Raw genomic sequence first — 25,850 nt, forward strand, 5'->3', positions numbered from 1 at the left:
ATTGTTATAAATCTGATAGAAAACTATTTGAAAGTAGTATTGATCCAGACCTGAGTCTACGTTTTCAGACTTTCATTTCAGACGCGACAACATCTATCAAACTTAACTAATGATGATCTATTGGAAACTCTTCATCAATCAATAAGTTTGTTGGTTAGGGCGCGCTAGTGCTGTGCAATATACGCGAATAAAGCTATTGATGACATGACAGCTAAAGCGACTGAATAAATTTCAATGTACGATCATTCATGGAATTGTTTAAACAAGGCTGTTGATTTTGCCTACAAAGGGATAGTAGGATATTAGCTGCACAATGGTGTGAAACTTCAACACGCACCCATTGCAGTTTATGCTTTTATACCTAAGCTCATTAACTGGTTTAGAAACTATCAGCACATTATGTTATATTGTGAATACTTTTGAAGATTGACTTTGCACAATAATAGAAGACAAGCCTATCTGGTGTGATCTATAGCTTGACTGCTGAAAGCTGATATCAGATGCTTCACTCGAGTTAAAGTTCACTCTAGTGAATGCTTTTTCACTTTTCTTTGTGACGTGTTCCTGCGACTAGGGTCGAAAGACAAAAAAAAAACTGAGCACTTGGTCGGTCAACCAAGGGGGCTGTCAACTGCTTAACCGGCCTTTCCTTAGTGTCCTAATTTTTTTATGGCTGAGTCCGAGTGTAGTCGCTTTTGAATTCAGACTGTTCATTTTACTTTAGCTCGGCGCCCAATCGTATCGTAATGAAAGATGCCAATACCCAACCTCGTTAGATCATTTCACTAATAAATTCATTCCGCATTCGTGTTTCATTTCATAATCAGACCTTTCATTTCTAGTGAGAGGCATCGAATGAAGAACAGAAAATGAAGCGTCTGATATCAGTCAAAGGGGTCTTGATTTTGATTCCCGTGGCTAGCCGAAAATGCTTTGGGGTTTTAAAAAACATTCTTGTGTAGTAGGTACCCATATTATGAACAGCCGCCGTGGCGGACAATCGGCCTGGATGCCGTATAATAATGACTGTTGTGTACTTGCCATGATTTTCTAGGAATAATATCATTAGTTGTAACTGACGACGCAAGTACTAAGCTGAGCTTTCAATAAACCTAACCAAGCTTAATGTATTATCTGCTAGACACGTGCATGACAGCGTTATGCTTGTGATTCTGCCTTAATTAAAGTAATTGTCTAAATCCATGCCGAGAAATTGTCAAATTAACAGAGTGGAGTGGGCGGTGAATTCCTCTAGATTGTTTGTCAAACTATTATATTGTGTTCGGTCAGTTGTCAATTAGATCTGCTTTCAAGGTAAATGGATCAATTTGCAGTTATGGTAGTTGTTCTGTCGCTTCGTGTTGTTCCTAAATTGAGATGTTAGAGCAGAGATGTTATGAAATTAACGTCAGCATTTGCTACTATGCTTAGTTTCTGCTGCTTGATTGCTGATAGTTACATCAGCTTGCACCATAGTGTTGATGCATTACCATGTGCATATCATTTTGCCAAATATTTTGGGGTTGGCTTCCAGTCTAATCCAATGCAGCTGTGTACCAGTGTTTTACATGGAGCGACTGCCTATTTGACCTCCTAAACCCAGTTACCTGGGCAATCCGATACCTCTTGGTAGGACTGGTTCTCACTTTCTGGGTTCTTACTACCACTTACAAAGATTTTCAAATGACATCCGGGACCAATTTATCATGGTCACACATCCATGGCCGCGCGCCTTTTACTTAGCCACGAGTTCTTGCATAGCATCATAATAAAGAGACTCATTACTGGAGGGAATTGGCGTTGCATCTTCTGGTGGTTCTCTACTACTTCTACAAAGGGTCGGCTCAGCTATGTCTGTCTTTGTACTGGTTTGCTTTCAAATGATCTGCAGGCATAATTTTTGTGTCCTTTTTTCCTTTATTGGATCCAAATCCCTGCCTGATAGATACACTCAGAACTTTCTGGTCCAAGAACTTTTTTTCTTGGCTGAGGCTACCCTCTTCACAAACTTAATATTAGATGTAGATACGCTTAGCGATTATGATATTCCGGTATGCATTGCACTTGATTTTCGAAATCTTCACGAAGATAGATCTTGAGCTTTTTGTACATAAAAGGTAGTAATTAGAGCAAGTTTTTCTGTTTGTAACAAATGCGTCAAAAATTGGTCTTGGTAGTGAACTGGATTTTAAGATTGCATGTTGTCAATGATTGCAGCTTATTCTTGGCTTATTCCTTTTTCTTCCGATGAATAATTTACATCTTCTTTTTCGTTAACTCGTCGGTCTAATTTCTAACTATTACTTACGTCATATGTAATTTGAATGATCTTATTTACAGGACTTTTGACAATCTTTAGATTTTTTACGACATTAGTTTTGTTTTCGTCCGTGATTTTCAAAATCGTTTTTTGTTAACAGGAGGTGTCTCCGACGGCGAGACTAGCCGAGGCCCATCCCGTGCCCGCAGCTCCCGGCGTGATGACCCTCGCCGCCACACACTCGCTGGCAACCATCACCTACAGACTTACGACCATTCTGGACACGTCATTCCGATGCCGGTGAGTACTCACTTTCTGCCTCATTGTAAAAATGTGTGATTTTTCAGTAGCCCCGTCTACGAGTATTCTAGATTTGCTTATGCAGTTGTCACTATAAAGTGAACCGTCGTGGTAAAACGGGACACTAAGGACTTTGTTCGTTTGTCATCAGGCTGTATTTCAACAGTGATATAGAGTTAGATACTTGACACTTAATGTATTTCTGCCTATAAGAACGTATATAACGAGAACTGAATATTCAGTCAATAAAAAATAAAAATAATTTCCAGTGACGTTTTAGCACGTTTTAGTAACCAGCCATTTTTTTTGTGGCCTGATTGACCACAAACTTGTATTTAGAAGCATACAGCAAACAATTGACAACTAGATACCAGGATGCCAGTGCACAGATCACGGCTTAATAACCAAGCCACAGATTTTTGCCGTTTTATATATGACGGAGGGTTCGTCATCATGTGGTCGAGATATCATTGGGGACACGAAATATTAGTCACAATACTTTGATTAACTCTTGTAATAAACTATCCAAAAATCAAAAACACAAAATAGTCAAGGATGTTTGAGATAATTACAGATTTTTTAAGAAGGGACGCGGGAAGTTTAGCGCAGAGTAATAGCCAACCACTCAGTCTCGCTTCCAACCAATACGATAATTAAGATTTAAATAGATCTGGAAGTAGTCGATGTTTATATAACAGTGAAAAAGCTTAACTAGCTGTTTGGACTTTCCGCTTCGTTTTTCCGAACAACACCGCTAAGTGGTCTTTTAGGTGGGACTAGCTGTTGCCCGCAACTTCGTCTGCGTGGGTAATATAGAATCGTCAAAATACTACTTATCCCGTAGGTGCATTCTTTCACGTGACAGTATAATTAGGATTAGGTACCACTTAGCAGTCGCATAGATTCATTGATCAAGGTTGTGTTGTGGATGTGTTTTTCCGAACAACACCGCTCGGTGGTCTTTTAGGTTTGATTTTAGGCTTTGACCCCTTTAGGTAAACTGTAAGCAACCGACTGAGTGAGCTGCAAAGAAGTGGCGAACTACAATTTGAGGTAGCTACACACTCAGAACAATATTCGTGTAACGTAAGCAAACTGTGAGTTGGCCGAACGTGGATAGCTTCTCTCTAACTGCCCATACAAACAGTTGGGTTAGTATAAATATATAGTATAAGTACTCGCACGAATTTAACCATCACAAAAGTACCAAGTAGGTACCATTTTCACCTTTTTTAAATAATGTTTTTTGCTTCAGCAAACTTGTACAAATGTAATCATAAAATGCGCGAATCGAACTCTCAAAAAATGTGTAGCAGACAATTCCCACACACAGTTTTTTACTTTAGATTAAGCGTACTGCATAGAAAAATGTGTGTGTGAATTATCTACCTGTTACATTTGTGCGATTTGATGACTAACCTAACAGTTTGTGGAAAACGAACACTATGTATGTATATGCAAACAATCATATCTTATATAGAACGCTGACATTCGGCGGCTGACAGTCAGTTTGGTTTTGAAAACAGCCTTCAGTAAAAAAATATACACCGAACAGAAATTCCCTCGGCTGCTAAAAGTTTGCCTACTGGGAAGATAGCCTTAACGTAACATTCGTACCAACAGTTGTCAATTGTTTGCTGGCACCGGTAATGTCACCCGGTTTTTCCGAACGGAAAATCCGCCACTATGAAAAGGCTATAAAGGAAAGAAGCCAAAACAACAATTTTTAAGACTTTTTCTGTGCAGTGCAAGCATATTTCTGTTCTTTTGGACCTTTTTACGACCGCGAGGGTTTATAGCAAGACATATTTAAATGATATCTTTCAGTTAAAACTATAAAATCAAAAGTAGCTTGAACAGAAGTAACTAAGATTTTTCAAAATTTCCACTGGATTTCTGAAGAGATTTGGCAGGCATAGTTTGTATGTTTCACCGAAGGAAGTAATAATTATCGGACGTGGACGGGCAGTCAGATTCTCAAACAACGTGAGTGCTCTATAAAAACTGTACTTCCACACGTAATCAACTTACATGGCACTCACATAATAAAAGTTTTTTTTGAAGGTAGTAAAAGAGTTAAAAAAGAGTTAGTACGGTGGCATATTAAAAATACAAGAACGCAGCATAATATTTTTGCTATATCACCCACGCAGTCATGGTAGTGGGCAGCAGCCAGTGGCCAATTAAATCAGATGTTCAAGGTGTAAGGATTTAAGGGAACAAAGAAGATACCTATTTAAAATTTTAAACAGAATAAGACATTTTTCGAGTCAATATTGTATGGGAAAGAACTTCTATTCGTTTCATAAGTATAAAGAGCATTTCGAACACGTTTAACCCATGAAGGAAAGAAAGATGAGCGGAGATGCCAAGGCCGGGGTGTGGGTGTCACCGTTGCGTCTAGGCTTCCAGCCAGTTCACAATTGCTCTGCTGCCTCTTTCTCTAACATGACTGCTTAGCCTGCCTCCATTAGGGCGCGGCGATGTTCTTCCCGTATAGGTCACACACCAACTGTGTGCACCACAAAATGGTGATACCCGGGTGCCACCACTCGCCCTATCCAATGCAAGTAGGTCCGGTGAGGACCTGCGTCACAAGGAAGGTGGGGGTGCCATGACTCCTCCCGAGCCACTCCTCGAAAAGGCTTTATGACATCTCCGCTAGTCATTTTATTCTCCAGGATTTTACCCAATCAAATTCTCGTGAAGTTGTGATTTCCCGTCTAAGCAGCTACAGCCAACACTACAATATCTTGAAGATGGTTTTAAATATTGGAAGATTAAACAAATCTCGACTTCTGATGCTAGTTTATAGGGATAGAGGTGTATTTCGCCTTCCAAATACCTACATAACTGAAGTATTGCAATTTGTTCTGAAAAGTTGACATCATGCCGTTGTCATTTTAATCTTACAACTAAAGAATCCAGTATATTTTTCATTCATTAAATTAATTCAACAACGTTTGATTCTGAAGTTATATAATTATCTAATTAAAGAACAAAATTGTAATTGGTTCTTCCATCCTATTGTCTTAGACACATATCGCAATACCTAGTTAAAAATTCCAGGACAACCCAAGCCCAACTTCAAATATTTTCTCAATTTACTTCGTTTTTATTAAGGGCAGAGTTTCTTCATAATATTTATTTTGCTCAATAGCGTCCACGCTCATCAGGTGTACTCCGGGATATCCCGGAGTACACTGTTGTCTCGCGGCATCACCATATGGAATCGCCCTTAAGGGTAATTGTCCAGGTAGCTAAACATTTTTAAAATAACCGATGTTGTGTGTTTGTCATCAATAATATCTGTCCTAATTGTTTTATAACATTAATGTCTGTCCTAATTAATTCATGACGAGTAACCATCACTGTACTCTGTATAACGCTGTTCATTTCTGCTTCGCAAGACTATTTCATGTCGCTTACCGGACCTTCAAATTCATCTTATGTTGCTTTGTACGTAATTGTTATTCGAAAGCTTCATTTTATTACCAATAATTAACAAAGCTAAAGATATGTACAATTGATCTTGTGTTTTAGTAGCTTTTCATTTCAATAATATTTCAGTTCTAATATTTGTTTTGCGCTTAATTGTCTTTGCTGTGTAGAAACACGTGTAATTAACAATTCCTCGAACAATATTGTAAAATTGATACAAATTGATCAAAGCTACCAAATTAAGTGCAGCGGGAAGTTTTTTTAAAACAAATTAATCAAACATTCTTTTCCGATCAAAGAAAATTCCTATAAAATACAAAACAGAAAAAGAAATATGCAGCGAAGTCACATCGGAATTCGACGTCAAAGGATGATAGAAAAATAGACTTACAGGGGACAATACAAATTGGATTGGAAACATATCTCGGAACTTCAGGTTTATTGCACAATTGTACACAGGAAAGATAAAAGCCAATCTTCGATATAAACGAATAGAAAAACAGAAGCTCATATGAAATTGTTCTATATTTTTTTATCATTTTTATTTGCATATTGGTTTGAAGACTAATAGATTGCAATTTTTCGTCTCTACGTATATATTTTTGATTCTGAAAACTGCAGAAAATAAAGATATGTTTCCATCTTTTTTATTTGCATATCGTACTTTGAAGACTAATAGTTTTCAGTTCAATGTTTGTTTTTCATTCTGGAAATTTCAGAAAATATGTTACATCAATTTACCTGTATCGATATACGAGTAAGTTTAAAAGCAGAAATCACTACCTCACATCATAAAATCTCAGAAATTGAAGCTCAGAGAATATTTTTAGAGAAGCACTTGAATTGTAACAATACGGAGTAAAATAAAAACATAAAAATAATATTATTTATTACAGCGAATAATAAGATAACAGCGAATATAATCTGCTGTAATCTTAAGAAAAAATCGTAACAAGGGGTATTAGGTTGCCTAGGTAACTGCTTTGAGGAGGTCTGATAGGCAGTCGCCCCATGTAAAATACTGGTGTTCATCTGCATTCGGTTAGACTAGAAGCCGATCTCAATGTAGTTAGGAAAAGTATTAAGAAATATTAAAAAAGCCTCTGCCTTGTGAAGGGTTTTATTATGAAACTTCCTAAAAATAACTTAAATCAATACGAAATAGGAAGTAAGACAATGACGCGCTTTCATTGATTTTCAGAAAATATTTCAGATACCTGTACAAACACCTATCGAAACGTAGGTAGTCTTTTGTGAAACTGAATCCTTTCACTGGTTCCAGTGAAACTCTATATTCTTAAATATCGAATATCTGAATTTATTGGAAAAATAAACAATTATTCATTTCTTTTGTGAAGCTTTAAATAAAGTTTCTCTGAAACAACTGTTTCATGCTACAGGTTTTCGGAAAACCTACTGAGACATTTCTGTGGACTTATATGACAAAGGCCGATTGTAAAATCCTAGTGAAAGATTCGTTTTCGATTCTATGAAGTGACAGTTTTTATTGTCTTCTACTATTACTTTTTCCAAAAATGCGAGGTTTTTTTTTGTTGGTAGTAGGATTATTACTTACACAGATTCTACATAGGTATGCGTATCATGATAAAATACTGAGTTGATAAAGTGGTTTCACATAATACACCAAAATTACAGTTGCTGTTACTATACCTGAAGTATGCCTGCATTCAGCGAATTCTCGCAAATTATATACAATTACGAGTGTTCATATTCTACATAATATCAGGCAATATTGCTTCGTATACCGTAGTCCAAGGTATCATAACTTTAGACTGTAGTTTCAAGAACTTACTAATAGGTATCTATTAAATGTATGAGAGGATGCATATGCAGTGTTAGTTTAAATGTTATAATTTTGTTCCAATGTAGGTACGAATAGAATATTCTTCAACATAAACAAATAATATTTTTATAAACTTCAGGTAGCGCATCAATCTGAATTTTATCGATAAAACTACAATTTCCTGCACTTTTATTGACTTTGCTCTGATTCGTTGATGTTTGCTGCTTTTATAGAACTGCAAAATATCTTACTGGATGTAAATGTTTACCATCAGAAGACTCCTTTAGATATTTTGATTTATTCTTCTGTTGACATCGCTCACATGCTTTCGCCTGAACCTTTGTGCTTGTTGCATCATACCAACTCATTATAGTTCATTTTCTCGACCAAATATGTATTTGTATCTGCAAAAATTGGCCTTAGTAACAGACATAATAAAGATAATAACTTTAAGGAAAAAAACGCTAAATTTTTATACTCCCAATATCATTAAGAAAATATTTTCGTTAACCGTTATTAGAAGGGAACTTTTCAAAATTTTATCGGAACTACTCAATCCTTCTACAGTCTCATTGGCCTACTGTATTGAACAGGGATTTTTGTTACAGCCACCATCGGCTCGGTATGCGCCACCTACAAACAATGCCATGCTTTTCGACGAAGATCCCGGCATCATGTCGGAGGTCGAAACAGCATCGACTGGGTTCCGTCGCGGGGGCAAACAGAGATCTTCTCTGCCCGTCGTACGGACCCCGAGCAAGACCTTGGAGAGACCGCTTGGTAAGTTTACAATTATAAGTCTTATCATCCTATTATTTAGGTGCAAATTCAATATTGGCTGTTCTTACCTCTCACCTCGATATGGATTGAGGAGTACCAGAGTTTCATATAGTGGAGCGACTGCCTGTCTGACCACAATGCGCCATAGGTGGCGCATCAAGACACTTCGCCTGGATTTTTGTGATTGATTTCAGAAGCTACTCTTTTTAAATAGGTAATTATGGCAAGGCAGGTGGCCTTGCCTTTTTCCAACTATGGAAACCAGTCTCTCCGGATACCAGTATTTTACATGGAGCGATTGCTTACCTGACTTTCGTCAAACCGGGCATCGTAATATCCTTCAAAACTCCGACATCCAAGAAATTCGATTGTGTTTCAGGAAATAACGTGGTCCTATCTAATAATAGGTACAATACATAATTTCTGTGTCAGGATTTATTTACCAATTAGATGAGTACAACCGGATACGATGCCTTACATGCATCGTAGGAAAAACTAAGAATAAACATTATTTATTGTTTTTATTTTCTCTAAGTAACTCCCACTCAGTTTCCTGGCTTAAGTCTTAATAAGCTGTTGTTGCCAGGATCATGATAATCAGGGATTTTATATTTTAATCGGCTTTTTTCATGTTTTTATAGCTTACACGCGAAAATAGTTTTTATAAGAACCAGCCCACGGGTATCGAAAACGCCACGGTTATAAACAAGGTTACGCCTACTCGAGTACGGGAGGCGATTTTCTGGAAAATTCTGTGCGGTAGAATTTTTTAACATTAAATGGTACGAAAATATAAACCCGATCAATTAGTTATTTCGGAAAAATCCGGTTAAAAATCAGTTTTTGATTACATAGCCAGCTTTGAGATAACTTTTTGACTGATCATCTATGTAGGTATATGAGTGGCTTAACTAAAGTAACATTGACGTAGATTCTGACAATTCCACTACACTCAGTCGAGAGTGCTTCTCGGTATTTCAGAATTTCAGAAAGCCTATAGATAATCCGGAATGCGTCACTTTTAACTTTTATAAAATAACTAAAATAAATATTCTGTTCCATATCGTGTACTACATTCTATATATCAAAACCCATTTAAAAATCTGTCTGTTCACATAGCCATGTAATCCAACAATACGGTCAGATTCAGAACACTATATTCGGAATCTGAGTCTATTGTGGGATTGCGTTTTTCAAAAGCCAACATCGGTTGGATTTGCTTTGTGGTAAAAGGTATCGACACAGAGACACGGATGGAGTTTTCACCCATATGATAATAGTATTATTCACTCTGTGCGACCTCAAATTTTTTTTGTGCTTTGAAGTTTTTGGTGTGCTTTGCATCAACAGGTCCGTTGTTTTTTTTCCAGTTTTTATTCAATTCTATTGTAGTATTTAAGTCTTAAAAATAATTCATTAGGGTATCTCAATCACGAATCCTATTTCTAGGTAACATTTACAAAACATATACCTACATGCAGTCGTATGTTGATTTATAGGCTCCCAATATTGATTTTGAGGCCCACTTTCACTCAACAGTCGACCACACTATTCACTCAACACTTTTAAGTCTGATTAACTTGAACGTAGTTCTGTCCCCGTTAATTTGGAACTCGTAAATGAAATGGCATAGATATTTAAGATGTGTTTAGTTACTATACTATATGCTGACCTAACTCTATACGTAATCCTAACTAGCTAATCTTACATTTTTTGGTTGACCTATGGGGCTAAAAACCCCATAAAAAAATTGAAAAAAAAAAATTGTTTGCTTTCGATTTTGTTTCTAGGTTGCAACCCGGTAAAGTTTTCACTTATTTATTCAGACGTGAGAAAGCTGTTATCGATACGGATTTTTCAGCACCACCTAAAAATTGCGTCATGAAAAATTAACGCAATTACTATGTAGGTCAACCAAACCGGTCAAAAAAATATGCTACCATGTCAATTAAATTGCTATTGCTCGTTATTAAATTTCACTGGAACTGTAATTGATTTAACTAGAAAAATATTGAAAATATCGCAACAATTTCAAATTTTGACATGCTCTGTCGATAGCAGATATTGTCTAATAGTTTTTGAAATTGACTCGTGCTACCTACATATCGCAAATATTGGGGTCGTGAGTTCGATCTCTAGACAAATTCAGATTGGAATATCCTTTCGCAACAGTGGGTTTCGATACCAAGACATTTGTACTGGCGTACCATTCAAACAGTTTTTCGGGTCAGTGTGTTCGCGACATTACCATACAGTATAATGTAGCAGTTTTTTTTATTTAACGTGTCTTAGGACTGGAATACCTACTTCTCAATTTCGAAATTAGTTACCTAAGCCTTGATATCATCTATCGAAACCTAATATTACTCTCTTGATGAAAGGGGCGTCTATGCATTGAAGCCTTGTATATTCTGAGCTTTCATGATGTCAGTCAGTGATTTTCGCTTTATACTACGTACGTCTGTAAATCAACAGTTGGGCCATTCAGAGCAGAGGATAGCTATTTACAGTTTATGCAGTATTATGCGTGAAATTCGAGATCTGTGAATAGGCGAATGATCAAATATCCACATCCCGTTTTCCGTAGAAATTAATTAACATAGTGTTGCAAATGCCAACCGAAACGAAAACCAATATTATGCCTAATGAATAGATATTTGTGGACTAATCACAACATGGCAGGTATAAAGCAAAGTCACCTGTCTGTTTGTACCTACGTATGTTTAAATTTTTTGTACCACATTTTTATGCCGATTTTTATCAGATAGATATCAAGGGGAAGGTTTATACTTTTTGAATTATCCGAATAGATGGATTATGGTATGATGTAATCAAAACTAGGCACAAAAAACCGTGACCTCGGAGTCTCAACGGATCATTATTTCGAATTTTGTCGAAGCCCCGATAGACTTATTCTGTAAAAAGGTGGTGGAACTTTCTGTTCATGGACGCTACGGTCGATGTAACTGGAACTGGTATTCCGCTGCTGACTTATTACCGGCGCACTAGAAACGACTTCTATTGAAAATCCACCATTTCATGAGAAAGATTTAGTTTCCTATTTGATCTATTCACGAGCAAAGCCGGGGTCGCTAGTAATGAATATTTCCCAGTAATAGGTGAAAAGGTATAAAGTTAGATACACTGAATAGAAATTAGATGAAATATGCAGAATTAACTGCGTTTTCATTAACGTAATTAACATGAAAATCCGCTCAGCCCACGAAAGCATGCATTCATAGAAGCGACGGGCTCAGCTAATTGATAACAATAGGTAGCATTGAGTGATATTCTGAATACATCTGTCACGAATACTCAATACATACATAATTTTAAAAGGAAAACTTACTTAATGAAATAAATGACAATCGAGTCTTGTAGGCTCTCCTGCCCAGGGGGTTACAACAGGACCGAAAAATCTTGTTGGCTCCCTCAGAAAGGCAAAGAAAGGCTAAGCCTGGCAAGCTCGTATGTGACAGTCCCCCATGGCCACGCCCGATTTAGGCAGCGGGTGTGATTTCGCGCGCGATTAGGTGTGCGCGAGAAGGTGACAGCTGACAGGACTGTTAGTAGTGGGTCATAGGTAACCATTTGCCTACTTTCATTGCTTCGTTTCAAGTTAAATCTTTTGAAATGCGAACATAATTCCCAATACAGTAAAAATTCTTTGTTTTATTTCGATAGTACGACAAAAAACAAAAGTTTTGTATGTTTGCAGGAATTTCATAATGAACGTTTTAAACGAAACATTTTTAACAAATTCAATATACGACTACAGTTTTTGTCAAAGGTCACTCTGGAAATAGTTTTATAAAAGCACTGGAACGTATATGAAATCTAACAATAACCCTTTGTAACGATGCTTTTGGTAGTTACGTGTCCTGTACACCTACGTGTTTCAGGGGCTATCACTAACGTCACTAACGAGCTTGCCTAACTGTAGTCATCAGATGTTTCAGTTCCGAATTCCGTGAACTTTTGTTTTCATCCCTTTGAAATGCAGTTCCTAGTATCAAGTAATAAATGAAGCAGAGCTGCACTAACGTGAATTATAGGGTTCTCGTAATTATCGACTATAATTGTCGTCAGGTACTCGATCTGTAATTAATGAAACACTTTGTGCCTTCATAGAACTGGTCTTTGAAATAGTAAGCATTAATTATTAGTTTGGTTGTAGACCACTAATGGGGGTGTTATATTACGTAATAATAACTACATAAACAGTATACCAACAATGCACATATAGAAAAACATTTGCATAATTAAAACGGGATAAACATTTTCTGAAAAGAGCTTACCCCACAGTAAGAAAAATAGTTCTAACACTTTGGATTGTCGTAAATTATAAATGAACAAAGAATAGTAAACTAATCAGTTTCAAAGAAGGAGCTTTATAAATATTGCAATTCTGAGTGAGGATTTCTTTGTATTACAAAGCGGGTAATTAGGACCTCCTTTTCTTTTTCAATATTGGTTGAGAGTGGGCTGAGCTGCGTTGCAATCGCAACTTCTGCGAAATCTTCTTTGAAAACGACAGATGATATTATGATTGTATTGTTTTCATGGCAAGACAATTTTCATGCTAGATAAGTACAGTTGTTGTGTAAGTAAAGAAAAGAAAGAGAGACAGAAAAAAAAATTATTGACACAACACAAGACTTACATACACATGGAATAAAAGTACAAAGACAACAATAGGTCGATGCCGTTCTTAAACTAAAATCCGAGCACAGCTTCACGCGCGTCCATACTTTTTTATGGGCAATATCAAGTCATTGAAAGGACTCAAAAAGCAACATGGTGAGTTTTAGTCAGTAAGAGTCTGACATTACCTCACACTGCACCATAGCGCGAACCGCTGAGTGTATGCTTGTCTAGCGGATGCCTCCCGCTGACTTTAACTCACCATGTATCTTCTTAAGCCCTTTATATACCAGGGCTGCGGTAACTCTTTCGAACAATCCCGCAGCCCCGATCCGCTGATACATAGAATTGGTTACTGCGCAACAACTCGCGCGACGTTCCGTGACAACAAAAAGTTTGACGCGAACTAAACAAAGTACTACTCTATTTGAAGAACTTGGGCTTTGACAGCTTTGTAGCTATTAATAATTGATTAGGTGCAACTTTAAGTTATGCTTGAGTTTTAGATTAGGATAACTTGGAGCGTCGCAAGTTTCCTACTACCACAGCTACTTAGTTACAAGGTTGCGATGTTTCAGAGTGTCTGCTTCTAAAACTTCAATTCAGTCATTTGTTTTAGTACCAGTGAATTTTTCCAGCGATACCGCCCGGTATCTATGGGTGCTAGAAAACAATTGACGAATTGATAACCGCTAGCACAAAATGACACTCAAACCTCGCGCCAGTTTTTTGCCGCTCGGAATGTGCCGCGTCTATAAGATTTTCTGCGCGTAGCAGATCCGAACTTCTGCGATGCGCAGAAAATCTGCCAGTGTAAATCGCTGTTAGAGGAATTCAAAGCCATGTTTCTGTATCACGAACTAGTAAAGCACGTTCTGTATCAATAACTAGATTTCATTAGAATAGAATTGATCACATTACTGCTTTGCATTTCAACTGTAATTACATTTCAAAGACACACGCATACACACACGTATGTTTGCTTACAGCCAAAACATTTACACTTACGCTTGAAAGCCGTATGTGCAAATTGTGTCTTTCAACGGAATTTCATTTGATGGTGATCGGTAAACTGTCACGGCTGGTTGATGTTCAAAGTGAAACACAATACAAAGGTTGGTACCACGGCCAGTTTGTAAGTTCAAAGCGTTGCGTAATTTAAATGCGTTTAATGAAAATCACGGTAAACGTATCGCTGCAAATGTTTTGGTGCAGCCTGTGGTCCGACACGTACGTAACATGGGACAGTTTTCCAATCCTATACCTAATTATAGGAAAAACTAAATCTAATGCTATGTAGCTATCGGGACTTGTCCTCCTTCTTGTGTCGTTTGTGCTAAGGGTCGTAACAACACTTTCTCCTGGATTATGTTTCGCCATCTTGTCCTATCTTCGGCGACTGTGCTATTTAGCGTTTAGCTGATTTGCTCTGACCAGCGAATTTGGCTTCTACCTATTTTCTTAAGCATAAGTATAGTGGAATGATTCATTGCGATATTGAGTTCTGCCAGAATGGAGGCATTAGTACGGTGCTCTGTTCAATGGATCCCAAGCATTTTTCGCCAAAACCAAGTCTCGAACCCAAGTACGTAAACTCCTTCACAACTTATAAGATGAGTTTTATCTGTTTATTAGGAGCCCTAGGTCTTTGCTGACCCGTTCCAGGCTTCCCAGCGTGGTATGTTCAGCTTTTCGCAAATTGGTGATTTTGACGCCACGATATTCGATATTCTGCCTTCCCAGTTCTCAAAAGCAAATAGCACGGGTTACACGCACGCTTTTCTGACTCTATTCTGGAATTCCATTCTGGAATTTCAAGATCCTGGAGATGGTATTATCAATCCTGACCGCACTCCTGTTGTGGAGTCTCAAAAGATGTAAAATTTTCTTGTTTAGTTAATTTCGTAAAACCATACCAAGGATTACCAAATCTTACCAAGGAATATCGGGTTGCCTGGATGACTGGGTCAGAGGAGATCAGATAGGAAGTCCCACCATATAAAACCCTGGTACTACGCTTCATCCGGTTAGACTGAAAGTCCAAACAAATATATAGTTGAGAGAAGTCTTGGCAGATGATTTAGGGACATTAGCCCTTTAACATAAGCTAATACAAGTGTTTTATTTCAGGTTTAGTCTTCTTGCAATACCGCAATGAAACCAAGCGCGCTCTGCTCCCAAATGAGATCACATCTATCGACACGGTCAAAGCCCTATTCGTACGCAGCTTCTGCAAACAACTAACTATGCAGTACATGGATAGTCCTTTAGTGAAGATTTATATTCACGACTCTTCAAAGGACATGTTTTATGAATTGGAAGATGACAGGTTAGTGACTTTAGTCTTTAATTTTTTTCTTAAGCTATATAGGTATTTTGAAATTGAAAGTCGCAATTAGTTTTCAACTGCAGTAGTCTAATGTTAGCAACTGTCAAGTAAAATTATTAAACATTTGAAAATGAAAAAAAAGAAATACATTAGGTGCCTTTTCATATTTGTATGACGCAATAATGATGTGTGAAGTGGGCCACGCATGAAATTAAATCAAAATGTGTGTTAATGGAGCCTACTGACTAATAGGACTACAGTAATAGCAATTTCATTGATTCGAATATTTGTAATTAGTGCATATTTGTTCAGGTGCATAGTTTGAATATTACGTAACTACATGCCTAACTTTATTAAAAGCAGGTAAGTGAACAAGGCTTTTCATTATAAAATATTTTGTTTGTTATAAATTATTATGCAATTGGATAGTAGAGTTCATCCACGAAAAGCTAGCAGTTTCCTTTAAAATGCATTGGCTTCAAAACGGCTGATCCACATACAGGCTTGTAGCTGAATTATGTACCGCAGACATCATAAGCTTCGTGTGACTGGAATCATCACGAAAATGCAGGTGGGTTTATAGATTAAGACTGTTTTCAGTGACCACTTTGGAACTTCCAGTTTATGTTTTTTATTTCCATGTTTCTAGAACTTCCAGTTTATTTTCTTTGTTTCCATGTTTCTTGATTAGATGTTTGCTGAATTGACGACAGATTTTTCATATAACGAATTATAAAAAGTAAAACGAACAGCTCTTTTTAAGTGGTTGCTTTAATGTACCTTTCAGGAATTATTCGAAGATATTGATTATAAATTCACTGTAAAGTATACCTAACTGAGATCTGCTGATAAAAAAATCTAAAAACAGCTTAGTTAGCTTCATCAAACATTGCAAATGTTAAAATTGTGTTCTTTTTGAAAACGTAGGTTACATTTTCTATTGTAGACGGCTTGTGAGCATTAAATAACAAAATTCTGCACTATTGACCAAGTCTTTACTAAAAACACACAAACGATGCTCCATTATAAGTTTGGCTCGTGGTTGCCATTTATCTTGATGAAACTTTCAACAAAGCTAGGTAATGATCCAAATTGTCAGATGTCCGAGTTTCGTTTTCAACCTAAATGTAGAAGAGTACTAGTTACCTAATTCTCGTCTTTGACAAACATGTTAAATAGGTTCCTCTTTATATCAAAAAGGAAGGTGCAAAGCAATGCAAACCCAGATATTCACTAAACAAATATATAAACGAGGAGCTTTCCAAATCTCTTTGTAGGTTTCCCTATTTCATCCTAACAGTGCTGGCTTAGTAATTACTTAAGTCACATGTTAGCTCCTGAGAAACTTCTAATTATATAGATATGGACTTGTGTGTGCAAGGTAGTCAAACAGACAGCTTCAAAGGCAGGCTCTATTTGTGAAATTCACGTAGATATTACCCAGTTTGCATAGCTTGTCAAAGCCCGTGTCAAGGTAATTCCAAAATACTAATAAATTAAACAATGTATAATAGAATAATTTAGTTAAATCGATGAATATTTCGCGACCGCAGACACATTGCGGATTTAGAGGTTTTATTGAGTGCGTTTCAAATGAAGCGTTCAAATACATCGAACTAGTTTTAATCCGAGGATGAAAAAGTTATGAAAGCAAGCTTAGCATTAATTATTCTATTATTGCCGACATTTAAATCCCGCGGTTCAATGAAAACAAAACTAAATATAATATATAAGCTGCTTGTTAGAAAAGAAGGCAGGCATCAGGAAGTGGATTTCAATTTCTCATTGTACAATTCTTATATTGTATTGGAACCAACAAAGCCTACACAAGTTCCATGATTGAATGCATAACAAGAGGATTATTGCAATGTTTCCTAAGGAAATCTACTAATAAGGCTCTCCAGGAAAAGATTGAAAAGTACAATGCGAAGGCGATTTATTGAACTAACAAGGAAACTGGAAGAGGTTTACTTTAGTTTTAAAAATATTGCTCAGTTGCAGTATCTTGTTATGAAAGTTATCGATAACATTGGATAACTTTTACTCTCTCTAACAAAGATGAATAGACGTTATGACCTTTGCGGCGAAGAAGAAAGTTAAGGTATCCAAGGATAGTTTTCTGAGATGGTAGTTGAGTGCAAAGAAAATCCTATACTAGTCTTTTGTTTTAAAAGATCGATTAGTTCTCCACACTATAATAAATTGTTGAATTCGCTGTTCCATATAATAATCATCTAAGTAACTCGTGAAAGCTGAGAAAGGAAATGAATTTATTTAATGAAACTTAACGACGCGACATGTCGATTCGGCTATTGTCGTGACGATGATATGGTCGAGACTTTTGAACAGCACCTCAAGGGGCTATCATTGTGCGTGTAGGTCAAAAGACTGAAACAGGAGGCTGTATTCTTGAATATGGCACGTATTTCAAAGAGGTTAAAAATAACTTAAAAATAAATTTATTTAAATACAGTATAAAAACTATTAAACATAACAAAAGATAAAACTATTGTTAATCAGATTGCACGAAAATATAACGTCAAAAGAACATTTAGGTATATTTTGACTTTAAACAAATAAGGATTTCATGACTAGAAAGTTCCTAGAAATATTAAAATCGTATAAATTTTGCCGGGTCAGCTAGTGATTAAAATCTCTAATCACCTTCTAAGCAACATTTTAACTAATCAAGACAATTAAGACTTTAAGTAGTGATTAAATGTTAGTTAAAACATGCTTAAGCAACGTTTATAAGTAAGACCGTAAGTATTACTTATTATTTAATTCACGTTTATAAGTAAGGCTGATAATGAATCAAACAATAAGTGACTAGTTTCCTAAAATTAGCGAGACAGATAGTTGTTCAGACAGATCGCTCGTAGCGGCATCTTGCGGTTTCCGTTCATATTACTCGTTATATACATTATAATAAAAATCCCGAACATAAGTACCTACGTCTGGAATGTCGAAAGGCATAAACAATGAAAAGGCGATTATCACACTGCCCCGCATGATGCAGCGTGGTGCGTGGATGCGTTTTTTTCCGTTGTATGGAAATATCTCCGTTTGTATGGAAAACACGCATAGTCCAACACACTGAAAATGCATCCACGCGCGTTCATGCGGATCACGCACATACATGCGGAGAAACACGCACCCCCGCGCGTAGGTGCGGGGCGAAACGCAAGGTATGGCACACTGATCCCGCAATGACGCGCGTGATTTTGAATGGGCGTGTAGATAATCTGTGCATCATATATAACCTGTGACTGGCAGATGTACACTCTCTCTCTCTGGACATAATAAACACAATGGCTGCTACTTTAGCCCGGCCGCAGACATCCGGTTTCCGGATACGATTTCCTGATCAGGAATTCGGATTCGGAAACCGAAATGCTCTTTTTTCATACAAAATATTCACAACAGCGCACACGTTCTTACTTTTTCCGGGAGGAAAAAAACCCGACATTCGGTTTAAAATTTTCTGCGTGCGTTCGGGTACTCAGAACGGAATAAAACCTAATGACGTCATTCCGAACGCAGCGCTCGCGAACAATTTGGTTCGACCGCCGCACACATACGGAAATTTTCATTCTGAATCAAGGTAGCCCTGTTCCGAATGGACGTGTATCAGAGCATTCAGAGCCCGCCTGTGACTTGCATTTTATATATGTTTTATTTTTGTATTAATATTATTAAAAAAAAATCCTGTTTATAACAACTAGCCGTTTTCCGTGGTAACTACTGCCCGTACCGGGATAAAATATAGCCTACTTATGTTACTCGTTATGTTATGTTAGCCTTAAATTGGTGTACCTAATAAAGTATATCTATCTATCTATCTATCTATCTATCTATCTCGTGGATAATGTAGCTTTCGAATGGTGAAAGAATTTTTAAAAACTATCCAGTAGTTTTTGAGCCTATTCATTACAACCAAACAAACAAAGTTTTCCTTTTTATAATATTAGTATAGATTAACAAACGTATACATAATTTACATAAATAAACACCTAAAATAATGTGTTTTTTTATTTCTCTTGTAGGTACTTGTCTTCTATGCCTTTATGAAGTTCATCAAAGGATTTCATGGACTTTCTATAATACTTAAATAATTCCTCTGGGTATGCTCGTAATTTAGTTCTTTTAACATAGAATTGACTTTCGGATAATCTTTGAGCATTCGACGGGTGTACCCAGTAACGTCGTTTCCTCTTTTTCTTGTTTAGCGCCAGTAAAAGTGCAACAGCAATCAATTCGTCATAGTCCATGATGTCGTGCCTTCAATATGGTTCCTCTTTCCGTACTGGCCATGTAAATTCTGAATGAAAAAAACCGAATGTGTGCGCTAGTAACACGGATTCCCGAATCTGAATTCCTGATCAGGAAACCGTATCCGGAAACCGGATGTCTGCGGCCGGGCTTATAAATATTTTATTCAACCCTTAAATTGGCAGTGTACTCCACCAAAGACATTAACTTTTTTTAAATCGATTGTAGTACTAATCTAAAAAAAAGAATTTATTATTATTTTTGGCTTGCAATCCTAACTATCCTAACTCCTAACTAATATTATAAATGTGAAAGTAACTCTGTCTGTCTGTCTGTCTGTCTGTCTGTCTTTCTGTCTGTCTGTCTGTCTTTCCTTCACGCCTAAACTACTGAACCGATTTGTGTGAAATTTGGTACAGACATAGTTTGAAACTTGAGAAAGGACATAGGATAGTTTTTATTACAAAAAAAAAAAAATATTCCGGACATATAGCGCCATCTATTGGTCAAATCAAAAATCTGATGGTAGTCACTATTCCACGCGAACGAAGTTGCGGGCAAAAGCTAGTAATTGTATATTTTGATAGGAAAATGAATGAATTTGAATGTGGTTCCATTGAAAAATGTCAAATTCAAAACGTCTTCAAAGCGGTCTGGTGTATCTGGGTCACGGGTAAGTTTTTTGTGTTTTTCTACATTGAAATCATTTATAACATTATAAATGATTTCAATCATTCGTAATTTTGTGTGTAAATAATGTAATCGCAATTTTATAAGTTCATAATAACTTTGTATGTACTCACTCAATACCGTTGCTAAGTACGTAGTGAAGTCCACAACATAAACTTTGGTATACACGGAGTACATTGTTTATTACTTAGAAATGCAAACTAGCCTTTTTTTGTTGGTTTTTATGTAAAATTACTTCAGTTGTGTTGTGAATTGTATGTCATATAGCATGTTTTTTTTTTCTTTTTCTGCAGTGCTTGAACCTGACACGACCTGATTTAGCAGATATGCTTATATCTTTGTACCGGACCCCTTTCAAGAGCCGACGGTGGTATTTGGGCAGGTGAAGGAGAAATTAATTCAGAAACCTACAGCGGAACGGCTGATAGACAGTGTCAGATAATGCTGTAAGACATTTTCCAGAAATAGCAAAGAAGCAATCACGCTGTAGGTTTTGCAAAGATGGAAGAACTAAAGTTTTTTGCGTAAAATGCAATGTGTTCCTGTGTTTTATGGTAGGGGAAAGTAACAAAAGAAATTGCTTCCGCCAATTTAACACGCATAATACATTTTTTGTAGTAAATTGATTCACCAATTTAAGGGTTAAACTCCACAATAACACAACATGGCGCTGCAGAAGTAAAAAAAATTAACGATAAGGATTCTGTGCTGGTAATAACAGCAAAATTAAAGCAGCAAGCAGTTATTTAAAGAAAAAAATTGCAAGATGTCGACGGATGGCGGTGTTCGGATTAAAACCCCCTTCGCCATTGACCACGTTAACCGCCGAAGCATATAAGAGGTGAATGAGTCTTCGAGATATATCGCCAGGCCGCCGGCATAGTTGAAAATGAGGAGTCCGTCCAAGTGGCAGTACTACTACACTCACGCGCTCACGCAGAGTGTTGAAATTCGTTCAAACTTTCTAAAGTTGGTATTCCTGTCAAATTTGTCAGTTGAGCAGATGGCGAATGATTATTTGTTTCGTGTGGCCTGAAAATATTTTTCGTAAGTTTTTTATTTTGATTTCGCAATTTGATAGGACCCCCAACAACAAAAATATTATGATAGAAATAAGTCAACATACGCACATTGAGGACTGACGAAAAGAGGAGTTGAGCAAGTTACATTGGGACATTATAGGGTTATGCGAATTATTATATATATGCTGTATATATGATATATGCTGGAGTGGAGACCAAGGACTAGCAAGCGCAGCGTAGGACGGCCACCATCAAGGTGGACAGACGATCTCATAAAGGTCGCCGGAAGACGCTGGATGCAGGTCGCCTCCAACAGGTATCTGTGGAGATCTAAGGGGGAGGCCTATGTTCAGCAGTGGACGTCCTGTGGCTGAGATGATGATGATGATGATGATGATAATTTAACTGTTTAGTTTTATTTATTTTAATAGTTAATTGTAATTTATCTTTAATAGATAACCTGTGACTGTCAAATGTATACTCTCTCTCTCTGGATAGAATAAACATAATGGCTGCTACTTTATAAATGTTTTATTTAACAATAACACAACAGGGCGTGACGTGAGTGAAAATGGATCTGGATATCGAAAGATTCATTTTCGAAATTGAAAAGCACCCAGCAATCTGGAATATGAAATCCAAGGAGTACAGTGACAGAGCGCAGAAGGTGCAACAGTGGGAGGAAATAATAAATATGTTTACTGACAATAATGCATCGGTTGAAGAAAAAAAAAAGAACGGTAAGTTGTTTTAATTATTTTATTTAGGTACTACAAGTTAATGATAGGTAAATTACAATTAGGAAAGCTGCAGCTAGTTTAAGCATATTTGTTTTGCCACGGCAAAGGGTCAATATTAACAAAAAAATCTGCCAAATTATTCCTTGCGTCACTTCCGCGTGTACCTGATAGAACTCTAGCCCTCGGAATTTCGGACATACCCTCTGTATCACCATTGAATATTATTTCGTTGAAATTAACACCATGCCTTTCTCTTACGAAATTGTGAAGCAAACAGCACGCTTTGATAATTTTTATTGATAAATTTACGTTAACATCTAATGGTCGTTGAAATATTCGCCATTTGTGAGTTAAAATTCCAAATGCACATTCTATATACCTGCGCGCTCGGCTCAAACGATAGTTAAATATTCTTTTAGTAAAATTCAAGTTGGTCCCCGGATATGGCCTTAATATGTGTTCAGAAATGCTAAACGCTTCATCGCCTATGAAAAAATATGGCAGATCATTGGGAACTCCCGGAATATTCGATTCTTTCGGTATGTTAAGATTAAATTCCCTAAGTTTTTTGTAAAATATTGAATTCTGAAAAACAGTACTATCGCTACATTTACCATACGCACCAACATCGATGAAAATGAATTTATAATTAGAATCACAAATGGCTAATAATAATATTGAAAAAAATTGTTTGTAATTGTAATACAATGATCCTGTTAGGGATGGTTTGTAAACTCTGACATGTTTTCCATCAATAGCTCCAATCACATGAGGAAAATTCGCCCGTTGTTGGAAACCTTCAGCTATGCTTAACCAAGCTTCAGTCGTGAGCTCAGGAAAACATTCTGCTCTCATTAAGTCCCAAATGGCTGTGCAAACTTCTTCCACGATTTTTCTGATTGTTGATAATCCTATTCTGTGGCTGAAATGAAGCTCAGTAAACGAGCAACCGCTTGCTAAGTATCTGAAATATAGAGTACAGAATCTTTTTAATTTTTTTTAGGAACATTACTTCAAAAAAGATGGAGAACGCTGCGTGATGGTTTTATGAAACAACGGCGGGAACTAGCTGCTGCCAAGAGCGGATCAGCTGCTACACATAAAAAATATAAATACTACTCTCAACTCTTGTTCCTCTTACCAATAGTATCAATGAATAAAACGCACAACAGTATGGCAAATCAAGAAAACAATGACCCAGTTGAAGAGCAACATGGTAGTAACATAAATCCACCGAAACCAAAGAAAACCAAAAACAGTGACCCAACAGATAAAATTGGTAGTGAACTTTTGAACGTTTTAAAATCTACGTTGCAACGAAAGACTGATGAAGAAGATTGTGATCGACAATTTATGTTGTCATTGGTTGACGACTTTAAAAAGGTGCCTCAAAGATTAAAGCCAAGGCTAAAGATAAATATAATGAAATGTATCATGGAAGCACAAAATGAGGAAGACAATTTCCAACAAGTACAAGGCACCGATTATTATGAATACGGCACTTATTCAAATCAATATGGTGGTTACTACACTAAACCTCTCAGAGAATGTACGGAAAATAGGCGTCCAAGTAATCAGCCCTCCTCATCCAGTTTTAATCTATCAGCTGAAGAATATATTGAAAGAAACTATTCCAATAATCAGCAATCACTTGTGGAAAACTCCACATTGGCAATGGAAGATCTAATATCTCCAATGTCCGTAAATAGTCAAAATTCCGAGGAATCTGACTTTTTACCATTGTTCGAAAATTAAAAGTACCGAATACGCTACAAAACTTAAGATATATCTTAAGTTTTTTTTTATTTACCTTATAGGGTACAAAAAGTTAACAAAATAAATATTACTGGGATCTTAATTATTATAGTAACTGCGATTACTGGCTTACTTAAAGGCTAAGAACTTTTTTTGTGAACTGTATTCGTGATTTCATGTATGAAAGCTGTAATTAGTAGAGTAGGTACATTAAAAATAAGTCGAATGGCTATCTCGTGGGTTCATAATTGTGATAAGCGAGAAGCTAGTTATTTGTGATTTAAGAAATTAAAGCTGTGATTAGTAGAGTCTATTTAGTGGTTCTATCTAATTGTGATTAGCAAGTAAATATCTAAACACTTCAAGGAATGAAAGCTGTGATTATAATAGTAGACTTAGATACAAATTTTGATAAATAAACGCACAATAAATCAAAATCACTAGTTTTATTCGTATATAAGCCTGGGTTTAACAATGACAATATCGATATAAGTAGTTAACTTAATATGTATTTAGAAAATTGAAAGTATTTACTAACCTCAATGTTACCCAAAGCTTCTCTTCTGGCGTAATACAAAGACGAAAATTTGTATCTCTTCCAGTAATACCTGTTCGAATTTTGCTGAGTAAATAATCAAAAGATGTTGTTGACATTCTAGTGTAGTTGAAAAATTTATCTTCATATTTTCTAAGGTCCCTATAATTTTGAACAAATGACCCATTCAAAGATCTGGTTTGTAAATAAGGCTGCACCCAGTATCTTCTACGGGCACGATTTCTTTTAATTTTACCGTACAAAAACCAAACAGTTAGTATAATAGCAGCGTCCTGAACGAGTTCCACATTATTAACCATTTTTATCAAAATTATCAAAATTATCCTGATGCTCAGTACTGCACGACCACCACAGATAAAGATTAACCACAGAGAAAAATGAGAGCCGCCGTGCGTGAATCTACAAAACGCACCTACGCGCGTGAGTGCGTGAAAAACCCGCACGATGATGCAGATCTGCACTCCCGCAGGAACGCGCGTAGGTGCGTCGGCACGCAAGATGCAGCGTGATGCGGGGCAGTGTGAAGATCACCAAAGGCTATAAAATGAAAGTTAATAAAAACATCGAACAAGTAGAGACACCTACCGATTACTCAAGGAACTTATAGCACGGTATCGTTTGAGAACAACCATTAGATGGCACCACAGTCTGTACAACGCCTTTCCCCCGTAGATATGAAATTAACTGAACAGTGAACCATACTTTAATAATTGGCCGCATAAAAAAGCCATTTCGTCCGGGTTGAACCACGCATCAACGGCTGTAAAAATATTTTATTTTTTTATTTTTCTAGTGTTGGTTGTCGTCAGGAAAAGCTTCTTATGACATCACTCGAGAAAAACAAAAGAACTAAAAGAAGCCTATTCTCAGGCTTTACGGTTTATCTGAGGTCTAAATTTTATTCAGATGGATTCCTACCAGATAGACCCTACATTCGCTTCTATAATATTTGTAAAGTATTGTAGTGATGTGAAAGTTACAACTTTAAAATGAATTCCTAAGGCCGCAAATTTGGTAGGGCGGGGCGTCGAGCGGAGCGTTTGAGCGTGGGTTGTAGTCGCGTTGAGCGTGCACGCTGCTAGTTTTCGTAAGAGTGCTTTTACAGAGGCGAGGGGCGGGCAGCGGGAGAGGGTAGCGGGTAATGTTTTGACTGTGATTTTCACTCACCCACCCCGCTGGTGCTTGGTGTACCTTAGTTAAAAGCTATGTGTTTGTGTTACCCGCCTGCGGATTCTGCTGTCCGCACCGCTTGCATTG

General features: G+C 36.9%; 1 protein-coding gene across 23 annotated transcripts in view; it reads left to right on the plus strand.

Moving 5' to 3' along the window:
* Window positions 1-25,850, plus strand: part of LOC110376632 (coiled-coil domain-containing protein AGAP005037) — a 283,012-nt gene that overhangs the window by 180,224 nt on the left and 76,938 nt on the right. For 22 of the 23 annotated variants that reach the window (XR_010276625.1, XR_010276626.1, XM_049837603.2 and 19 more), the window contains 3 exons: window positions 2,421-2,560; window positions 8,414-8,585; window positions 15,360-15,558. Coding sequence is in view for 21 of the 23 variants with exons in the window: in XM_049837603.2 (XP_049693560.2) it covers window positions 2,421-2,560; window positions 8,414-8,585; window positions 15,360-15,558 (511 nt within the window). In the remaining 2 variants the exon portion in view is untranslated. Of the gene's footprint in view, window positions 1-2,420; window positions 2,561-5,744; window positions 5,817-8,413; window positions 8,586-15,359; window positions 15,559-25,850 lie in introns of those variants that run through there. The other variant, XM_064035469.1, reaches the window with a different exon arrangement.

This window comes from Helicoverpa armigera, chromosome 1, assembly GCF_030705265.1.
Source record: "Helicoverpa armigera isolate CAAS_96S chromosome 1, ASM3070526v1, whole genome shotgun sequence".
Classification (NCBI taxonomy): Eukaryota; Metazoa; Arthropoda; class Insecta; order Lepidoptera; family Noctuidae; genus Helicoverpa; species Helicoverpa armigera.